This window comes from Podarcis erhardii (assembly GCF_964252035.2).
Source record: "Podarcis erhardii genome assembly, chromosome: 10".
Classification (NCBI taxonomy): domain Eukaryota; kingdom Metazoa; phylum Chordata; class Lepidosauria; order Squamata; family Lacertidae; genus Podarcis; species Podarcis erhardii.
In genome coordinates, this window is record NC_138500.1 from 22,591,898 (window position 1) to 22,612,172 (window position 20,275).

At 45.1% G+C, this 20,275-nt stretch overlaps 1 protein-coding gene across 2 annotated transcripts in view; it reads right to left on the reverse strand.

Annotated features, from left to right (window-relative positions):
* Positions 1–20,275, reverse strand: part of TMEM178B (transmembrane protein 178B) — a 271,082-nt gene that overhangs the window by 21,341 nt on the left and 229,466 nt on the right. For both annotated transcript variants that reach the window (XM_081878992.1, XM_081878993.1), the window contains one exon: positions 9,998–10,135. In XM_081878992.1, coding sequence (XP_081735118.1) covers positions 9,998–10,135 — 138 coding nt within the window. The remainder of the gene's footprint in view (positions 1–9,997; positions 10,136–20,275) is intronic.

Here is a 20,275-nt window from a genome sequence, read left to right on the forward strand (position 1 = left end):
TTTCTGAACCGGGAAGGGCGGGTATAAATAAATTATCATCATCATCATCATCATCATCATCCCCACAATTACTAAAAGCCACCGCTGGACTCCATTGCCATCTAGTCATGCTATAGGTTTGCACTCATTGGGGCTGGATTCAATGAATCTGTTCTGCTAGTACCCACAAGCTCCCACTCCCAAATCTGCTTGGAGGGTCAGGAGGACCCCCAGAACAGTGTAGAGGAGGAGGAGAGGGGAAATTGTTTTGTCAGGTGAGCAGAAATCCTTGTGCTAGATGAAACCATCTCCTCCGCACTGTGCTGAATTCCACCCCTTAAACCCATTGTTCCAGTGTCAGCAACAGACTTCTGGTCAAGATGGTGACAGGGCAGGCAGCTAGCTCTGAAGCTCTGAAGAAACACAATTTTAATTGAGTTTTAATGGGTTTTAATTTCTTTTAAAACTTACGTTTTTGGTGTCAGCAACACAACTGTTCTATACCAAATATCCATGCAAGGCCACTTAACTTACATTTAATTGGGAAACAGCTCTATAAAAGAAGGTTCTGCGGTCTACCTAACACTACATTCAGAATGGCCAGTCACTTGTCTGCGGCTGAAAGAGAGTGAAATATATTACGTTCCAAACAAGACATAGCAGCAAGTCTGTTAATGTGACCAGTCATCTGTAGCAATGCCATATGTCAAAACCAACCCTGAGGGGTTCTCCTGGAGGATTGTCACGAGAGGCAAATAAACTGAATGCAAGGAAAACATTGGCTTTTGTGCCTGTTCATTTGTTTGATATAGGGCTGGCAGCGGTCTGCTCTGTCCAAGAATACCCTGGGTGCTGGTAACCCTGTCCCTGTCTAAGTCTTCCTCAAACATTCAACATAGTAAGTTCACCTCTGATTAAAGAGGCTCCAAATCACTGGCTTTTTCTGGCCTCTGCAGAAAGAGCCAGGAAATCAACTGAACAAAATTAATCAATTTTTCAAAAGCTGTCTGCTCTGAGATTTGAAGTCAATTTGGCTATGATCAGCTCACATGGAGTGTGTGTTTGTGTGTGTGTGTCTTATTGCACCAATCCAAAAACAAAGCAGCCTCTATGTGATCTGGAAGCCACCACAGCCCAGAGATGGCAGCTCTTGACAGATGTTGAACATTTTAACCTTCGTTCTGAAAACGTTGGCTTGAGTGCTGAAGGAATTATCCATTCTAATTCACAGGCAGTCCTAAGACTGGGATCTCTTTTTCTGGTAGGGCTTCTTTGCTTTTCAAAGCTGAGCAGCAGAAGTTTGAGAGCCGAGTCCTACAAAAACAAACCCTTCCTAAGCAGGAAGCAAGGGGCAGAAGGGAGGATCACATACAAAACCCTCCAGACATTGAATGAGGGTGCCGAGGGGGGCACAGAGCTGGGCAGTTTGCCCCAGCCCCCCGCAGCATGAGGTGCTGCCCACTGTCATAGCTACTCTAAGAACATAAGAAGATCCTGCTGGATCAGGCCAGTGACCCATCTTACAGTAGCCAACTAGATGCCTATGGGAAGCCCATAAGCAGGGCATGAGGACAAGGGTGCTCTCCTTTCCTCTGATTTCCAGCAGTTGGTATTCAGAAGCATTACTTCCTCCAACCGTTGAGGTAGAGCATAGCCATCTTGGCTAATAGCCATTGACAGTCTTCTTCTCCTTGAACTTGTGTAATCCTCTTTTAAAGATGTTTAGGTCAGTGGCCATCACTACCTCCCGTGGTAGCAAGTTAACTGTATGGAGGATTTTCCTGTCCTGAATCTTCCAACATTCGCCTACATTGAATGTCCATGATTTCTAGTGTTATGAGAGGAGAAGGAGAACTCTCTCTCTCTCTCTCTCTCTCCACTTTCTCCATGTCATGCATCTATTGGATTGTGTGCACATGGAGACAGCGCGGTGGTGTGCCCCAACAGCAGTGAGCAGGGATAAGCCACATGGCAAGGGAGCTCAATAACCCAGTCCCTCTGGCCCCTCTACATCCTTTTGGTAACAAGGAAGGGTCCATGTGATATTGTTGTTGGCTTCTGTCTATCTCCAGAGACAACAGAGTGCGCCTCCAGGGGTGAAGGCAGGCCGCTGCATTGGCAGCACCGAAGTGTCCTCCCTGGGGCACAAACCATGTGAACACACCCAGGATCGGTGCTTCGAGAGACCTGCCTAATGGTAGGGTTGCCAAGCTGTCTCCATGTAGGCTGCAGTCAACTGCATTTCATGCGGTCAGATCCCCCCACAATAGATGCAGAGGTTTCTTTGGACAGAGAGAAGGAGGCAATGCATCTTGGCTTCTCCCTCCACCCACAACCTCTTAATGCCGTCCTTTCCCAAATCAACAGTCGGCTTACATTTGTTCGTTTTAGTTACCCTAAGGGGCAAGGTTAATGCACCTGTGTTATCTGTGGGGCAGTCTTTTGGGAGGGGGATAAGGAGGAGTGGGAGGAATTTGGTGGGCCTAGAACACCTTTACTAACAGTAGGGATTGTAGGGTGCCCCAAACAACCTTCCAAACGCCTGCCTCTGTCTCCGACACAAGACAGCTAATGAGGTTATGTATATGATTCCTGATGATGTGTCTATCATCACCATTAGTTTCACATTATGCTAATTCTCTAAATGGCTGTCTGCATTCTAATAGGCCTTCATTTCCAGTGCTACAAGGGACACCAAGCAATGGATAGCCCCATCAAGATGAAGAGCCAATTCTGGTCAAAGACAAATGCTTGAAGCGGAGAATTCTGCTTCAGTGCATTTAAACCTTCAACATGAGCTGTGACCTGTAGATGGAGGCCTCAGAAAATGTGCAGAGAGAGGTTGGGAAACTGAGGCTACTTCTAGAGGTATTCATGGGGGTAGGTTTTCATTAGCATGAAGCTGAAGGGGTATGCATGTTTGTGTGTACGCACACACAAGCCCAAGTCTTGCTCCTGCTCTTTGTCATATGTGTGTGGAATCAATCCTCTTTCCTTGGCTAATTTCTCCAAATGGTATCTCCGGGACTTTGCCATTGAGTAACTGTAATGTCTCAACTTCTGCTACGGGTCTGTGGTTCACATGAGACATAGCAAAATCACTGAATGGCCATTATATTCTTTGCTGCTCTTAGCCCAACTTTCGTGCTGTATTAAAATCCCCGCTCCTTGAATTTGAGAAGCTCACTTAACAACTCAGTTCATTTTGTAGAATTGACATTGTTGTCATTGTTTGCCATCCCACCACTCCCTGTGTTTATTATCTGCAATGATTTTCTATTTTCTTCCAGATGGCTGGCAAGGATATTGAATAGCGCTGGGTCAAGAATTGATGTCTGCGCAACATTTCCATTTAATGATAATTTCCCTGTTAACAGTTACGTTTGGGAACCTACCATTTACCCAATTTCTAATTCATTTGACTTGTGTTCTTATTGATCTTTGTGTAGTGCTAGAGTTCCCCCCATCACAAGTTCTAAATCAAATACATCACTGAAGTCTTAAACATATTATGTAGTTGGCACAATGGTCCAACTCCCCCATTACAGAGCAACCTATGTAACTCTCACTAAGGGGAAACTCTCCCAATTCTTACTACCTGGCTCATCTTGGGTTGTTGAAATGTACCAATGGCCCATCTCTCTGCATATGGAAGTGCAGTAGCTCAATGGTAGAGCATCTGCTTTGCATGCAAAAGGTCCCAGGTTCAACCCCCAGCATCTCTAGGTAGGGTTGGGAGTGACTCCTGCCTGAAACTCTGGAGAAGTGGTATCAGTCAGTGCAGTCAATGGTATAAGGCCACTTCCTGCATTCCTATGTGTTGGGCATGCCATGTCTCAAATATCAAAACTCTGAGCCTAGAGGTGTGGCCAGGCCCACAAGGTCATGCCTGATTACAGGATCCACTTTCCCCATCAAGCCCCTCGTCTGATTCCAGCGTTTACTTCCTATAAACATTTGTCTTTTTACATGAGAGACTGTGATGATACTTGCGAACTGGAGATTGTTAAGTACTATTGTTTAATTGCATTCTGAACTGGAGAATGCCTGCATATGTATTGCTGAAGGTTTAACACTGGAAAATTCAATTGGGCTATACTGAAGCCCTCTCTGAGCTCTAACAGGTTGATAGTTAACTGTTGGTGTTGTCTGCCAGCTCTCATGTGGTGTTTAACTTTAGATCACATGAGGGTATTCCATTGCAAATCTCCATCCTGAAGGGAGTTGCCTTTGAGTCTTTGTCTGGAAGCAGAAGAATACAAAGGATGTGATATGGATGCCTGTCTAGGAGCAAATAGCCTTCATCTGGAAGGCAGGCTATCAGAGATACAGAGTTTTGTTTTGTTTTGTTTTGTTTGCTCTGATCGTAATTATGTTACATATTTAAGAATAAGAACCTATGCTTGAATATGCATATGTTTTCCACAACTTTCTGGATGTATCATTGATTGCTTTGTACCTGTTGTGTGAGATGAAGTTCTGGTTAGTAAAGCTTTGAATCATAATTATGGGTCTGGTCAATTTCTATTTCCAAAAGGAGTCAGTTTTCCATGCAACAATTGCTTCAAGCTGCACAATATTAATAGCTGCAATAGAGATGTCTCAGTTATTGCCTGGTTTAGCATTATTTTTTAAATCATTATTTGACCCCTGCGCTTCGGGCTCTAGAGTTAGAGTGAACTGAGAGGTGGTGGAAATAAAAGTCGGTGTCAGAGGCTAGTGACAGTTCTGCAACAGGAGGCTGTTGCCTTTCCAGAGTTGCCTTTCAAACTAAGGGGCTGCACAGTTTATGAAGATCTCTGGGCGAGATTGGGTCCCACATTTCTTTATTTAGATTTCACAGTGGAATCATAGAATTGTAGAGTTTGAATGGACCCTGAGGATCATCTAGTCCAGAGGTTAGCAAACTTTTTCAGCAGGGGGCCGGTCCACTGTCCCTCAGACCTTGTGGGGGACCAGACTATATTTTGGAAAAAATATATGAATGAATTCCTATGCCCCACTAATAACCCAGAGATGCATTTTAAATAAAAGGACACATTCTACTCATGTAAAAACATGCTGATTCCACGGCTGGATTTAGAAGGTGGTTGGGCCGAATCCGGCCCCCGGGCCTTAGTTTGCCTACCTATGATCTAGTCCAACCCCCTGCAATCCAGGAATATGCAGCTGCCCCATATGGGGATCGAACTTGCAACCTTGGCATCACACTCACACACTCACAGCAGTGCTTCCAAAGCAAGTTGTGCAAATCAGCAGTAAAGAAGGCAGAGTCTGAGCAAATAGTTTACAAACCACAAAGAGGACAAGAGTGATTAAGCTGCGAAATAGTTCTGGTGGCCTGTTTGCTGCCCCATTTGTACGAATAAATGCTCAGGTTAGCAGTTTGCTCATGTGAGCAAGGAAACATGCTCAAGGAACCAGAGGAGAGCATTACTTCCAGAAATGCAGTGGCGGCATCTACGATCAAGGTGGAAGTTCCTGCTTGTGGGTGTATGCTGATACTCATCCGATATCTCTCTCAGGACTGTGTCTGCTCATATATATATATAGAAAGAGATGCATAATCCAGATTCTGTACAAAGAATCAGTCACAGCTGAATATTGTGGCTTGAGCATTATTCAACTTGAGCCAATTTGCATAATCCAGTCCACTTTCCCCCCTTCTATTTTATGCCATTTATTCTGTTCCTTTCCTACTCATCAGGGCGGGTAAGAAACTATACAAAGCACCAAAGCCCTATCTCCAACTCCAAGCATGAGAAATTTTGCACAGTTGTGCCTGCGGAGCCTGAGATTTTGCCAGGCATTGCCCACACATTTTCAAGCATATCTTGGCAACCGCAGGAGCCGGAAGCCTGCTTATAAAATTAATATTAAGAATAGAAGCTTAGATTCTCACGAAACTGGAGGGCCACATCCTGACTGCTCATGGGGTCAGGGCAAGCAGGAAATGTTACTTGCTCAAGTGCACAGCACTTTCATACTGATGAGGGGAAAGTTTGAATTGGAAGAGTTCAGAACGCAAACTTCCCTCGTTTAAAAAGCCTCAACCCCACCCCCTGCAAATTGGGTCTAGATCCCTTTGCATTTAGGTCAGGTTCACTGCGAAATTAACTCCTATTTAGGGAATGGGCTAATCTGCCAATTGCATTTTCTCTCACACCCCCCAGCCTTAAATTCATTTCCATAGCAGTTTGCAATTTTTTAAAAAAATAATTAATGGAAACTTATTTATCTTCATGAAATTCATCAGTGTGACTTTATCCTTGTTTGTATGCAGTTTTTCCCAATGCCCAAATGTACTGCATCTTTATATGTTTACCTTGGCACATGTGTTCTTGTACACATTGCTTGGCTGGATAACAGAATTGCAAAATTCAGAGACATGCAAATTTTGAAATCTTCGCTTACACTCTCTTTGTTTAATAAAGTGCAGATTAGCTAGGTTTGCCTTTAACTGCAAACTGAATAAAAATTCTCCCCCACCCTACCCCTAGTACTACCTACCCATTCTTCTAAACTAGAAACCAGACCTTTCCTAATCTGGAAATTAAAGGTGCACCATTACTTTCTGGAGAGAATGGGATTTGTAGTTTCCTCTGGCTTCTAATTTAGTTCAGGAGGCAGAAGGAACAACAGATCCCATGCTCCCCATGAAATGACAGTAAGAACTATCATGTCCCTAGTGAGCTCTCTCTGCCACCATTCACTGATCCTCCGCTCCCTCTTTATCTCAAGGGTAAGAGTTTTGAGCTCGGGGAAGAAGGAGAACCGGTGGACGGGACATTCATCCTCTTTTCTCCCTAATTCTCCTGATGAATACTTTAAAAAGATTTCACAGGGTTTTTCTGAGTACTCACAAGGAAAGCTTGCAAAAACTGAGATAAGCTAAGGAGAGTTCACTCCTCATTAGCTATTTATGCAAATGAAGTGTCAAAACTGCCCAATCAGGACTGCAAGCTTTAATACAAGAATTTAAAAGGATGTCGGTTATTCATATTACTGTACTTTGGAGCAAGCTCCCTTTGGTTCTCCAAAAAGTAATTTTGTTCAGACCAAGAAAACTTTGTGGATTCTATTCGCGGCCAAATGTTTCTGCAGAGGTAATAAGGCAGTGAAAAAGCACTATTGATAATTTTGAACAAGGTGCTGTGTGCACCTTTGGACTGGTGGGTTTAAAAATCTCATTGAACAACTTAGGTTAGTTGTGGGGAAAGAATTATAGCACTGTCACCTTTACTTGTTTCTTTAAGACATCTTAGAGAAACACAGCACTGCCTGTTTCACAAGTTAAGAAAATAAAGATTAGCAATGGGGAGAAGATTGTTTGCTTGAAGACGAGTCCCAATAAGAAACTGTCACCTTCAGTCAAGATCCTCAGAAAAAGCATGATTACTGCGACACAGCAATATGTGATTAGTTGATTAAGCAGTAAAAAGCCAGACAGTTAATCGATTAAAAGATCTTTATCTAGTTGCCAGTTGTTGTTTAAACATAAAAGCGCAGCTTAAATTTGGTCTTATTATAAAACTACTCAGAGCTACAAAGGAAGGATCACTTTCAACTTTCTTTCACGACATTCGTGTTTTGAAGGCCTCGTTTCTCACAATACCTTTTTGTAGCACGCCAGCTTGTTTTACAACACCAAAAAATGAATGGCAGCCCATTTTATTTAAAACACACAGACAACCCCCCCTCCTCAAAATGTCTCATTTCAACCTAGTTCAGTTATAGATGATTTAGACTGCCATCCTAGATGCTTACGTGAGACTGTGTTCCATTGAAATCAGTCAACTTAAACCAGTTTTAAATCAGTTTGTCGTGGCTTTTCTTGAGTAGTCAAGGAAATGGTAGTTTTGTGAGGGTGCTAAACAAAAGTGCATCCTCTTCATAGCTGTCAACTTACAGATTTGAAAATAAGGGACCAGCAGCCTCGAAAATAAGGGATCAGCAGCCCAAATAAGGGATTTTGCTATTGTAAAGAGTTACATACATTGGTAGGATTGACAGATGCTGTCAATCTGGCATGAGGCGGTTGCAGCGGTGCCGCAGCCGCTGAAGCGCCGCCCTTCTGCATCCCTCCCCATCCCCTCCTCTTCCTCCTCCCTCAGGCCACCTCCTCAGCTGCCGCCACCGCTGCTGCCTCTGGTCTCGCAGGCGGCAGGGGCAAGAGTCTCTCTCCCTCCCCCCTCCTTGGGTGGGGAAGGGCCGATGGAACTCCTCGCGCCCGGACAACGGCACCAGCACACGCTCTCTCTCGCGGCGGAGGACCCCGAGCCGCTGCTTCTCTCCCGAGCCAGGTGAGCATGAAACCCGGGAAATTTAAGGGACATCATCAATAAGGGACAGCAGCAGGACACGGCGTTGGGATAAGGGAGTTTCCCGCCAAATAAGGGACGGTTGACAGCTATGATCCTCTTCCTTAAAGGATTTTTTTAAAAAACAACAACAAATCCATTTCAACATAATTTCAACATGCCCTTGTTTAAATCTAAAGCCTTCATCTCTAAGTCACAACCCAACCCACCCATCTGTCACCTGGAGATGATAATACAAATGTACTGAGTAGAATCCAGTGTATGGCATGCCCAACTGGATCCTATCTGAAGCCCAAGATAGCAATTTGCAACAGCCCTGATTTAACCCAGGATGGGCCAGGGCCGGCCTAACCTGAATCTAGGCCCCAAACTGAATTTGGGTGTTGAATTTAGGTTTTAAACATGTGGCCAGGAGCAGAAGAGGGGGAGAGAAGGAGACCCACAGAGTCTTGACTCGTAGCGCTTTAAGTAACTTGTAGTAGATTGAAAAAGGTCTCTGAATCCCAGTTGTTTAGCAGTACTGTCAAGATAAAGCTGTATTTGTTTTCCAAATCAGACTGCTGGCAGGAAGGAAACTTACAAGTGTTCACTACCAAAACCAGCACAATCACTTTTGTGACTTTTGTGATTTGTTCCCACAAAACATCCCATCACAGTTTCTTCCTATCTATTCAAAGGGCCTTTGCTGCACGATACCAAATGTAACAATTCGCTGATAAATGTACTGGCTCACTGGGAAAACTTCAGAAATTCATATAGACATGTGAGCTCAGCTACTCAGCAGCCCCTCTGCCTGAGTGATAATTCCTGGCATCATGATACCTGAGTGCCAGACAGGTAACTATTCCAGAAATAACAAACCCAGATGCAGACAAAAGGGTGTGATTAACTTGGCTGCAAAACAGGGAAATGTAAATATCTATTTTGTTACACTTGATGGGTGTTTGGTGGAGGGCAAGGAGAACCATGGGGCAGGGTCCAGGATGCTCAGATTACTGCCACCAGACCTCTCCTTTCATGATGTAACTGTGATGTATTAGTGATGTAGTTTGGGGGGTGTAACATGGGGATTAGCAGCTAATAAATGTTTGGGGGCTCTTTTGTTCGGGGCTTCCATCTTGTTCCACCTTGTGGCATGTGGGAGTCCTGTCGTGACAGTCTTCAATAAAGACCAAGCCTAATGGCTGCTGTTTTGCTCTGGTATTCCTGGCTGGTGTCCTTGTTTTTTGTCCAAGGGAGCCCTCAGATTTCTCCGTTAACAAGAGGTGTGGATTTGGGGTGTACTCAGCTTAGCCCTCATCCTACAAATTCCTTTATAGAGGGTATGCCCAGAGGTGTCCTGTTCCTTAATTCTGACATGCCCACACCCTTACCCTAAACATCTGAGTCACTATATTGCAACTGCCTGTGGCTGATGAATCTTGTAAACAACAACCACAACATGGATCCCACAGGCTTGAAGTCTACCTAGCCCTGCTTCAGACGACCTTGTAAGGATTCCTGAGATAATGCAAGTGAATTGAGCCCTTAGGAAAAGTGCTATATAAATTCAGGAATTGCTTGTGGTACCAGATTTGGCTTTAATGCATTGATTTGGCTTGCTGCTGATTGGCTTTAATGCAATGGCAGAATTGGGACACGGTCCCCCTGGTACTTTGAAATGTAGATGTGGTGAAGCAAAATGGCATTTCATTTACCTCCCATGAGGAAGAGAAGTCCTGCCACATACTGCATAAGGCCTCGATCCCAGCAGCAGCCCAGCACCCCGATAATCCATCCGAAGAGGATGATGGCCACAGCCATGCCCATGAAGCCTGCTGTCATTCTGCGCAAGTCTGCAACATGAAAAAGAGACATCTTGTTAATAGCGCTCATGGTTTGTCTCATTGCTGTTAAGGGAACTAAAGATCCAGTCTTGCTCTGGGCAGCTGCAACATACAAAAGTCAAGTGGCCCCCAACCCACCGCTGTACAGTTTTGCATAGAGATCAGTTGTTTGGTTGGTTTTAAAGAAGGAGAGATGCAAAATCTGTTCTTTTCAAGTTAGACAGAGCTCTTTTGCAGACAGGAAGAAAAAAAATGCGGATGTACAGCGAAGCGGGAGGAGGGATGGATGGGAGCAAGCAAAGCGAGAGCTACTTACATGGCTTCTCTCCCGCTTTGCGCAGCTCTCACTTTGCTTGCCCATCTTTCCTCCTGCCTCGCTGTAAAGCAAGCAAAGCACCTGTCCGAGTGTCTCCTCCTTCTCCTCTTTTACAGTGAGGTGGGAGGAGGAATGGGCAAGCAAAGTGAGAGCTGCGCAAAGCGGGAGAGAAGCCATGTAAGTGGCTCTCGCTTTGCTTGCTTTAAAGCAAGAAAGGCGAGAGCCGCTTACATAGTCCGCGCAGAATTTCTTTTTCTTGCTTTCTCCCTCTAAAAACTAGGTGCGTCTTATGGTCAGGAGCGTCTTATGGAGCGAAAAATACGGTATTTCTTATTTAGCACCCCAGAGAAAAGTTGATTACTTCTACAAAAGAAAACCATTTGAGAGAGATAACTGACCACATGAAAATGACTTTATCATTATCTTTGCTTGCTCATATACCCCAAGTCTTCGAGCAGTGAAAATTCCAGGAATGTAGAATGTACACATTTCCTTTGGAATAGAGGATACTGGAAACTGGCTGGAACTTTGCGATATATGATTTACTCACATGTTGAGCATAGGTGGAGGTTTTGCCTCTTAAAGCCACTCCAACACATACTGCTTCCCTATCAGATTTTTAGGGTGGAATGATTGTTGCAGGAAGCTCTCTGTGTCTGATGCTTTCAGTTCCACCCTTAGAAGCTAAAGGCTTCTACTTGTGGTTACTGCTTCCAGACAGACCGCACTTGCCCTCTGTCATGTATGTACAGTGGTGCCCCGCAAGACGAACGCCTCGCAAGATGGAAAACCCGCTAGACGAAAGGGTTTTCCGTTTTTGGAGGCGCTTCGCTAAACGAATTTCTCTATGGGGTTGCTTCGCAAGACGAAAAAATCTTGCGAGTTCCCACGTTCCCCCCCCGCTTTTTTCCACCCTTTCCCTAAGCACTAAGCCGCTTATCAGCTGTTCCGCTGATAAGCCGCTTCTCAACTGATCGCTAAAAGCCGCTAGACCGCTAATAGCGCTAATCCGCTAAGCTGTCAATGGGCTTCCTTCGCAAGACGAAAAAACCGCTAGACGAAGAGAATCGCGGAAAAGATTAATTTCGTCTTGCGAGGCACCACTGTATGTGTGTGTATTGGGGAGAATGAGTAATTTCACCTATTGTATTTAAACAAATCTCTAAGTAGTTTAGAATATAAGTTGCAGCATCTTGATTAAATACATGACAACTGAAAAACAACTAAAATGTATAAAAGCCAGTTTGAAGAAGAAGAAGAAGAAGAAGAAGAAGAAGATTGGCAATTGCTCAAAAGAAAAACCAAGGCTTCTTGTAAGTCTTCTTGGATCATCTCAGCTCCCAGTGAGACACATCATCTGGCTATTATAGGCTATCCATCTTTTGACAGGTCTTAAGGGGTATTTATTGCTCCATTTACAAAAAGGTTGGGGGTGGGGGGCAAGTAACAACATATTGCCTCCCTATGCCAAATGCTTTATTTATGAGTATTCATTTTAAATAAAACAAATTAATGATCAGACATGCCAGGAAGAGAATCTTTCTGTTTGTTGCCGTTTCCTGGCCTGACATAGCTGCTGCCGAGGGCAGTGCTTGCAAATGGCAGTGGTGTGAAAGAGGGGTTGTGAGCTGGTTGTCTGAATTGCTCTTACTTGTCGGATGCAATCTGGCCAGCTTTCCTCCCATGTCATAACAGCCCGCTCAGAAATGTCAGCACGGAGGATGAGTCTATTCAGAGCAATTCCTCCAATGGGAAATGAATGTGTATGTACAGCAGCACTGAGCTGAATCAGCACCCTACAGCTATTTAGGAAGAAGGAGGTCAGACTAGAAAAGAAGTGTGCCTTCTCTGCTAACATGGCATCGCAGGACTTGGAGAAATCCCGTGGGTCTCTCAGCCGAGAAGTCCCAATACAGTTTAATCAGCACTTCCTCTTTCCAGCTGAACACAGCAGTTCGAGTGGTGACTGGGGCAAGGAAAACAAGGAGACGCCCCATCAGGATGCAGAGTTAGAGCAGCTCCCCTTAGCTGTTTGAAGGTCTCCCCTCCATCACTAACTTGTGGCTTCTGCTCCCCTCATAATTTAATCCAGGGTTTCCCAGACATCTGAGTCCCTTGGCTCCTTGATGAGCTGTTGCCATAGACTCCAGACCAAATGAAATAAAGTCAAGAAAGAGCACCTGCCTCCTGCCTGGTGTTCCTAGGGAATTCTAAGAACCAAAACATCGGTGCAGTTTTGAAATCAGTGCTTAAAATCAGTGCAGTTTTGAAAAGTCCAGTCCGCCATCTTAATTCAAAATGGCATTGAGTTGTATCCAACCATAGATGTAAACCTTGATCTCACAAACCATCATGTTTAATGTGGCCATGGTATCTTGAGAGTTGTCCAAACGCATAGCTAGTCTTCTACCCGCTTTGGAGCTCCTCAGGGGCAGCTCCCCACATTGGTGCATCAGAAGAGCACATCCTCTACAAGCAGATGTATCCTAGTGTATCCAGATTACAAATCAGATACTTGCCAATATGAGAGAGCACTCTGCCTGAGGACAAGTGGGAGCTGGAAATCCTTGCCAGCCTACTATAAATCATCTCATTCAGCCCCATTCAGCTAGTGGGTACATTTGGAAGTATGAGTGAGCATGGTACGCACCAGCCACAAAATGGTTGCCAGGGTGAGCCTGTTCCCTAACACAAAATGGCCACCATGTGTGCGTGGCATAATACAACATGGCTGCCATGGGGTGTGGCATAATGGCTTCCGAGTCTAAAAAGGGATAAGGCCATAAAATTGCTTGGGCACCTCCCAAACAGAAACTGAGCAGGAGGAGCAAACGGTCATTTATGCATTGAAGATTTTTGAGTTGATGCTTACTGAGACCATTCCTGGGCACCGTAGGAGGTATTGATGGGCACACTGGCCCCCATGGGTGCCACATTGGTCAGCCATGAGCTAGTGATTGATCCGTAGATCTCAATTCACATTCTTCCCTCACTCTGCCCTACATCTATACCCACTTAAATCTCTCTGCTTGCCAGAAACAGCCCAAGACATTTTGCTGCCTGAGGCAAAGGCCAAGACTGCACCATCCTCACCATTTGATGTACAGAAGCAGACTGGACTAGCAGATGGGTCTTACTTTGGCACAGCTGATGGGATGGCATCCTCTATTATACCTGAGGCCAGCCAGGGGTGACACAGGGCAGACGCTCTGTCTTCCAACATCTTGCTGCCACTGCCAGGCCCCTCAGGATTTGCCTCCAAGGCAGCCACCTCCCTCTGCCTAATGGTAGGGCCTGTGCTGTGGAGTTGCCTTTAATCAAGGGAAGGTTCGGTAAGCCTGTGTGAGCAAATATTCTCTTATCTCCCTCCTACCAGAACATTATGCTGCATCAACCTCAAAATAATCATATAGAGCTTTAGGAACAGCTATTTTTGATGAATGGGCTGTTAAGGAACAAGCTAGAGATTGAAGGATGAGATCTCTGCGTTATCAGCCCCTCAGGTCTCTGCTCAGGCCTCTGCAGACTCTGGCATTAAACACTTTAATTTAGGCATTTCCAAAGGTACATTCTTATTTTAATTTGTGTGTGCGTGTGAAGACCATTTAATACAGGGCCGGTTGCCAGTGGGAGTACAAGGAAAGAAGGGCCAGCATAGAAATATATTAACTACAGCAAGGAAGTGATCTTTCTCACAAAGATCTTTTTTATTATTATTTTCAAGTTTACTCTTCTATTAACATTTAAATTGAAAGCCCCTGCTTCCAAGCTCCACGCACGAAATCTGCATTTAAATCGATGCCATTTAAAAGTGAGAAGAAATGTATAGCAATGTGAAATGCATCTCCATTTGCTTTGTCCTACAAATGATTGAATGTATTTTTCTTCAAAAAGAGAGAGTGATGAAATTAGAAGTGTATTAAAATCGACATGGAAAAGAGAAGAGCGACACAGGAAATCACACAATTGTCAAGAGTTTTAAGCTGCAGTCCTGTTCACATTAACTAGGGTTGCCATGTGTCCAGACATATTCGGAATACTGTAGCTGGAAGCAGTGTCCTGGCAGAAATCGGCAAAATATCTGGGGAAATCTGGACGTACGGCAAGCTGTGTTGGCAGTGTCATTTTTGCCATTTTAAAAAAAATAGCTCAAAAATGGCACTTTTTGAAATATGGCAACCCTACATTAACCCTACAGCAGTCACGAAATTAAAAGACGCCTGCTCCTTGGGAGAAAGGCGATGGCAAACCTAGACAGCCTCTTAAAAAGCAGAGACATCACCTTGCCAACAAAGGTCCATATAGTTATAGCCATGGTTTTCCCGGTAGTGATGTATGGAAGTGAGAGCTGGACCATAAAGAAGGCTAATCGCTGAAGAATTGATGCTTTTGAACTATGGTGCTGGAGGAGACTCTTGAGAGTCCCATGGACTGCAAGGAGATCAAATGCATCCATTCTTAAGGAAACTAGACCTGAGTGCTCACTGGAAGGACAGATGGTGAAGCTGAGGCTCCAATACTTTGGCCACCTCATGAGAAGAGAAGACTCCCTGGAAAAAACCCTGATGTTGGGAAAGATGAAGGGCACAAGGAGAAGGGGACGACAGAGGACGAGATGGTTGGACAGTGTTCTCGAAGCTACAAACATGAGTCTGACCAAACAGCGGGAGGCAGTGGAAGACAGGAGTGCCTGGCGTGCTCTGGTCCATGGGGTCACGAAGAGTCGGACACACGACTAAATGACTAAACAACAACAACATTAACCTGGGAGTAAGGCTGCAATCCTAAACATAAGGGCTATTTTTTGAGCATTCATCCTGATTTGTTTGCAGGGAGATCAGATTACATCAGCTACACAACGACCATCAATCTGGGTTGTTGTTGTTTGCAGGTAGGCTAAATGATGTTGCGTCAAAGCAAGTGTATCTCCCCTTTACTTTCCTTATTGCAGAAGAGTCCGGTATTTTGGGGAACTGCTGTGCAAGAACTCCTCATCAACTATAATTGTGCAACCTGAATTTTCCAATATTTGACTGAATCCCACGCAAAAATAGCAACCATCTATGAACAGCCCTATCTCCCAGGTAAGTGAGGTAAGACAGCCTTAGTTCCACTGAACTCTATGGAACTTATGAGTTATGAGTAAACATGCATAGGATTGCACTATCTGGGGAGGCTATAAAGAAAGGAACATTATTCAGTAAATGGAAGTAAAAGATTGAAATCTTTGGCTTCTCTGTGGTTGCCCCAACTACAGAATGACCTTCCAAGGGAGATACATTTGGAACCTACTCTGTATTTTTCTTGGCACCATGTTAGGACTTTCTTTCTTTTCCCAGGCATTTTAGATTATGCTATTTTGAGCCGCTCGGATGGTTTCATTCCTCTTAACACAACTGCATTGTTGGTCTGGGTTTGCAATGTTTTTGTAATTTTAAACTTCTCGGTATACTGCTGCCCCAAAATCCATTTTGCGATGAAGGGTGATTTATACATTTTCAATCGATAAATCCATAAATCAACAGAACGAGCCTTTGGCTTCAATATTTGGGCACTTTCCCTCTGGTCTGTGCCCGCGGCAATAAGCACTGTTCTTTGTTGAAAAAACATTATTGCTTTATTGCTGTTGGGAAAGCGTCACAGCTCAACAGTAGCACTAATGCTTTACGTGCAGGAAATTATCTCCGGTTAAGTGGATCAGAGAGGTGATGAGAAAGGCCTCTGTCCGAAACTCCAGAGAACTGCTGCAAGTCAGAGTAGGGGGCTAAATGAATAGTTGCTCTGACTTGGCAAAAATCTAGTTCATGTATATCCCAGGTCAAAACTTTCTACAACCTACCTGTTGTGAAGAACAAAGGGAAGCAATCTGAACCCTCAAATGGAGGTGGTGGTGATAGGGAATGGCATACCCTCCAACGTGACATTAGGGGAAACCGAGATGCCACCTTCTGTATGAGTCACGTGACTTGCCTGAGACCACCGTCTCCCAAAAGTGCTTTTGGGGGCATGGTGCCTAAGAAACACACATTTTGGGACACCGTGTGATATCGCAGCTCCCCCAAAAAACTGGCTGCCATGCTCTCATGAGGAAAAATGGGATGTGCCCCCCCTTTTCTGGGACAGTTCTGGGGTTTGGAATGGGCAGAGGTGTCCCTCTTCATGGCTCTGCTTGTGGTGGGCTCCATGCCATGAAAGCCTCTCTTGTGCCCACCAAAAGGCATAGGCTGTTGGGGAGCTGCTACAGATTGTGTTCCCACCAGTGGTAGCTGGAACAAGACCCCCAAATGGTATACTTTGGGAGCAGAATATGGGAGGAGCAAGGCTGCCCAAAGATCTTAAATTGACCCATTGATGGTTGGGTGGACACATGCCAGGACCCTATGCGTTGCCAGCCTAGAGCTGGGGAGAGAAGGAGCAGGAACGAGAGACAGCACCTCTCCATCTTCTGATCTGGCAACAGCCATCCAGCCATTGGATGTGTTGATGACTCAGTCACTCAGATTCTTCCCAGGGCTGAGTGGCCCGGGATTCAGATTCCCTTGCCTGCTAGGTCCTGCCTACTATGAGCACAAATCCTTTAGTTCATAAAGTAGCGAGGAGAGGGGACTTTCATATGTTGATACCAATATGGCAGGGTTGCCATATTTCAAGAAGTAAAAATCTGGAAACGTAAGTTGTTGACCTTTTTGGAGGGTAAATCACCCAAAAAGTTGTTGAGCTTTGCTGGGCGAACAAACAAGAGTGATACTCAAACACACACTTCCTTGTTCTGTTGGCAAAAACCTGGACATTTTGCCAATTTTTTGAAATCCCCACTTCTACCCCCCCCCCCAGACGCTAATTTCACTGTTGAAATCCCAGGCATGTCCAGGAAATTCCAGACATATGGCAATCCTACAATATGGTTCCTACAAAGTATATATATGAAAAAACACAAATGCAGCAACATGCAAGTGCCCATTTTGCAATGCAAAAATAAAAAAGGACATAGAGTTCATTTGATGGATTTTTTTAATGGACCTGGCCATCACAAAACTAAGGTGACACTGCTGGCACATACATTCATTAGGGATGCTGTCTAAAAGAGAGTTAAAGAAGCCATTGAGATTTGTATGTGTGTACCAGCCTCTTTTCTGATACTTGCAGCCTAATCAGAATTGAGGAAGACCCCGAGAGCTGAGGTTTCAAATACACACAAACCCTAGTCTGCGTACACAGCTATACATTCAAAGCACACAATATCCGCCAAAGAATCCTGAGAACTGTAGTTTAAGGGTGCTGGGAACTGCAGCTCTGTGAAGGGTAATCTACAGCTCCCAGGTTGCTTGGGAGAACTAATGTGCTTTAAATAGATGGTATGAACACACCACTGTTCTCAGGAAACTCACGAGAAGGAGAAATGTGTCTGTATTAACAGGCAAGGCTTGTTTCTGGACTGAATTGTCCTCCATCTCATGTGCGTCCCCTGGCATTTGACACTTTCCTGCCTGCTTGGCTGAACACTTGATCTGCCTGCCATTTCTCCACCAGTGACACAAACCTGCACACATCTATATTTTCATTTCCCCCATCCTCACACCTGGCTTAAAGAGAGAGAGAGAGAGAGAGAGAGAGAGAGAGAGAGAGAGAGAGAGAGAGAAGGTGAAATGGAGGGGTTTCTCATAGAATCATAGAATCATAGAGTTGGAAGAGACCACAAGGGCCATCGAGTCCAACCCCCTGCAAACCAGGAAACACCATCAGAGCACTCCTGACATATGGTTGTCAAGCCTCTGCTTAAAGACCTCCAAAGAAGGAGACTCCACCACACTCCTTGGCAGCAAATTCCACTGTCGAACAGCTCTTACTGTCAGGAAGTTCTTCCTAATGTTTAGGTGGAATCTTTTTTCTTGTAGTTTGGAACCGTTGCTCCGTGTCCGCTTCTCTGGAGCAGCAGAAAACAACCTTTCTCCCTCCTCTATGTGACATCCTTTTATATATTTGAACATGGCTATCATATCACCCCTTAACCTCCTCTTCTCCAGGCTAAACATGCCCAGCTCCCTTAGCCGTTCTTCATAAGGCATCGTTTCCAGGCCTTTGACCATTTTGGTTGCCCTCCTCTGGACACGTTCCAGTTTGTCAGTGTCCTTCTTGAACTGTGGTGCCCAGAACTGGACACAGTACTCCAGGTGAGGTCTGACCAGAGCAGAATACAGTGGCACTATTACTTCCCTTGATCTAGATGCTATACTCCAATTGATGCAGCCCAGAATTGCATTGGCTTTTTTAGCTGCCGCGTCACACTGTTGGCTCATGTCAAGTTTGTGGTCAACCAAGACTCCTAGATCCTTTTCACATGTACTGCTCTCAAGCCAGGTGTCACCCATCTTGTATTTGTGCCTCTCATTTTTTTTGCCCAAGTGCAATACTTTACATTTCTCCCTATTAAAATTCATCTTGTTTCTGACCACTTTTGAAGGGGATCATTCCCCACTTATTTTCTTGGAACACTTCAGCAGAATTCCCTGCTGGTTTTTGTTTCGGACAGCATAATTAAGTGACTCTGATGGGGGGGGGACCAACCACACAGGGTTAACCAAAGGCCACCTGTCTGCCTGGTGTTCGCTCTAATTCTGCCACACAAGAGATTCCATCTCCACTGGAGAAACCCCTGGGGGAAATCCATTCATTAATTGTCTTCATCTTCCCCCACCCCCACCTTATTTTCCATTCCTATAGAGCAGGAAAAGGGATACACACATTTTGTCCCCGAGCAGTGAATTAACCAGGAGCCTCAATGGCCTTGGCTGCCATTTCGGAAAATAAAGGGGGTTGGGGGGTTGGGAATAGGATGCCCCAGGGAAACAAGTAATGGGCTCTGGTGTCTCCCACCTCTAGGTCAGTGATTAGAATGTAGGTCAGATTGAATGCTGCAAGCTGACAGCAATACATTTGGTGGCCTTTACCTCCGGGTTCACTGTCGAGCTCTTAATTGAACAAGAATCTCCAACAGACTTGGGCAGGCTCCGCGGGAACAAAAGCGCGCAAGATTAACTCTTGGTTAACCTTAGAGCAGATCAAGTTGCAGAGGTGCAATCATGTGATGCCAGCATGCTATGGCTTTCCCCGTTCCTTGCCTGTTTCGGGGTTCAATTAGTTCTCACTTTGAAAGTCCTCCGTGGGTTGAGACAGGGGTACTAATTTTATTTAGTATGGGTGGTATTCAACTTCGCTTGAGTCAGACCCACTGCAGTTAACAGACCTAACTTAGTCATTCTTGTCCATTTCAGTGGGCGGAGGTCATTTTTAAGGTAGAGCAACCGGTTCGGACGCACAGGGCCAGGCTGACCCAAAGGACTGCCTTTCTTTACAAGTACCTATTCAGATCAGTAGCAGGCAGAGTGGTGAGGCAAAAGCACTCACCTGACCTCCTGACAACTGAGTCACTGCTCCTTACAGGGAAGGGGGGGAGAGGTAATGGGGAGGTCATTGCTGTGCAGACAAGCCGGTGGAGCAAATCTGGCACTCCTGCTGGTGCATTTGGGTTGACCTCCCCACTGCTTTGTCCCTCTCCCTCTGCTTCTTGGTTGGGAGCAGCTACTCAGCTGTCTGGAGGTGAGGGAAACGCCATTGCCCCACCACACTGTCCACTACCGCAGAAGATCTGTATTGCAGACTATTTTCTAAGAGCCCCAGCTAGATAAGGTAACAGCATGTGGTCACTGGGACCAAAAGCCTTTTCAATGGTGGCACACCAATTCTTGAATGCTCTGCCCAGCGAGGTTTGTCTGGCACCTACTTTAAGGTGATTTTAGTGCATAGAAAAATATATTCCCATTCCCCCCCCCCGC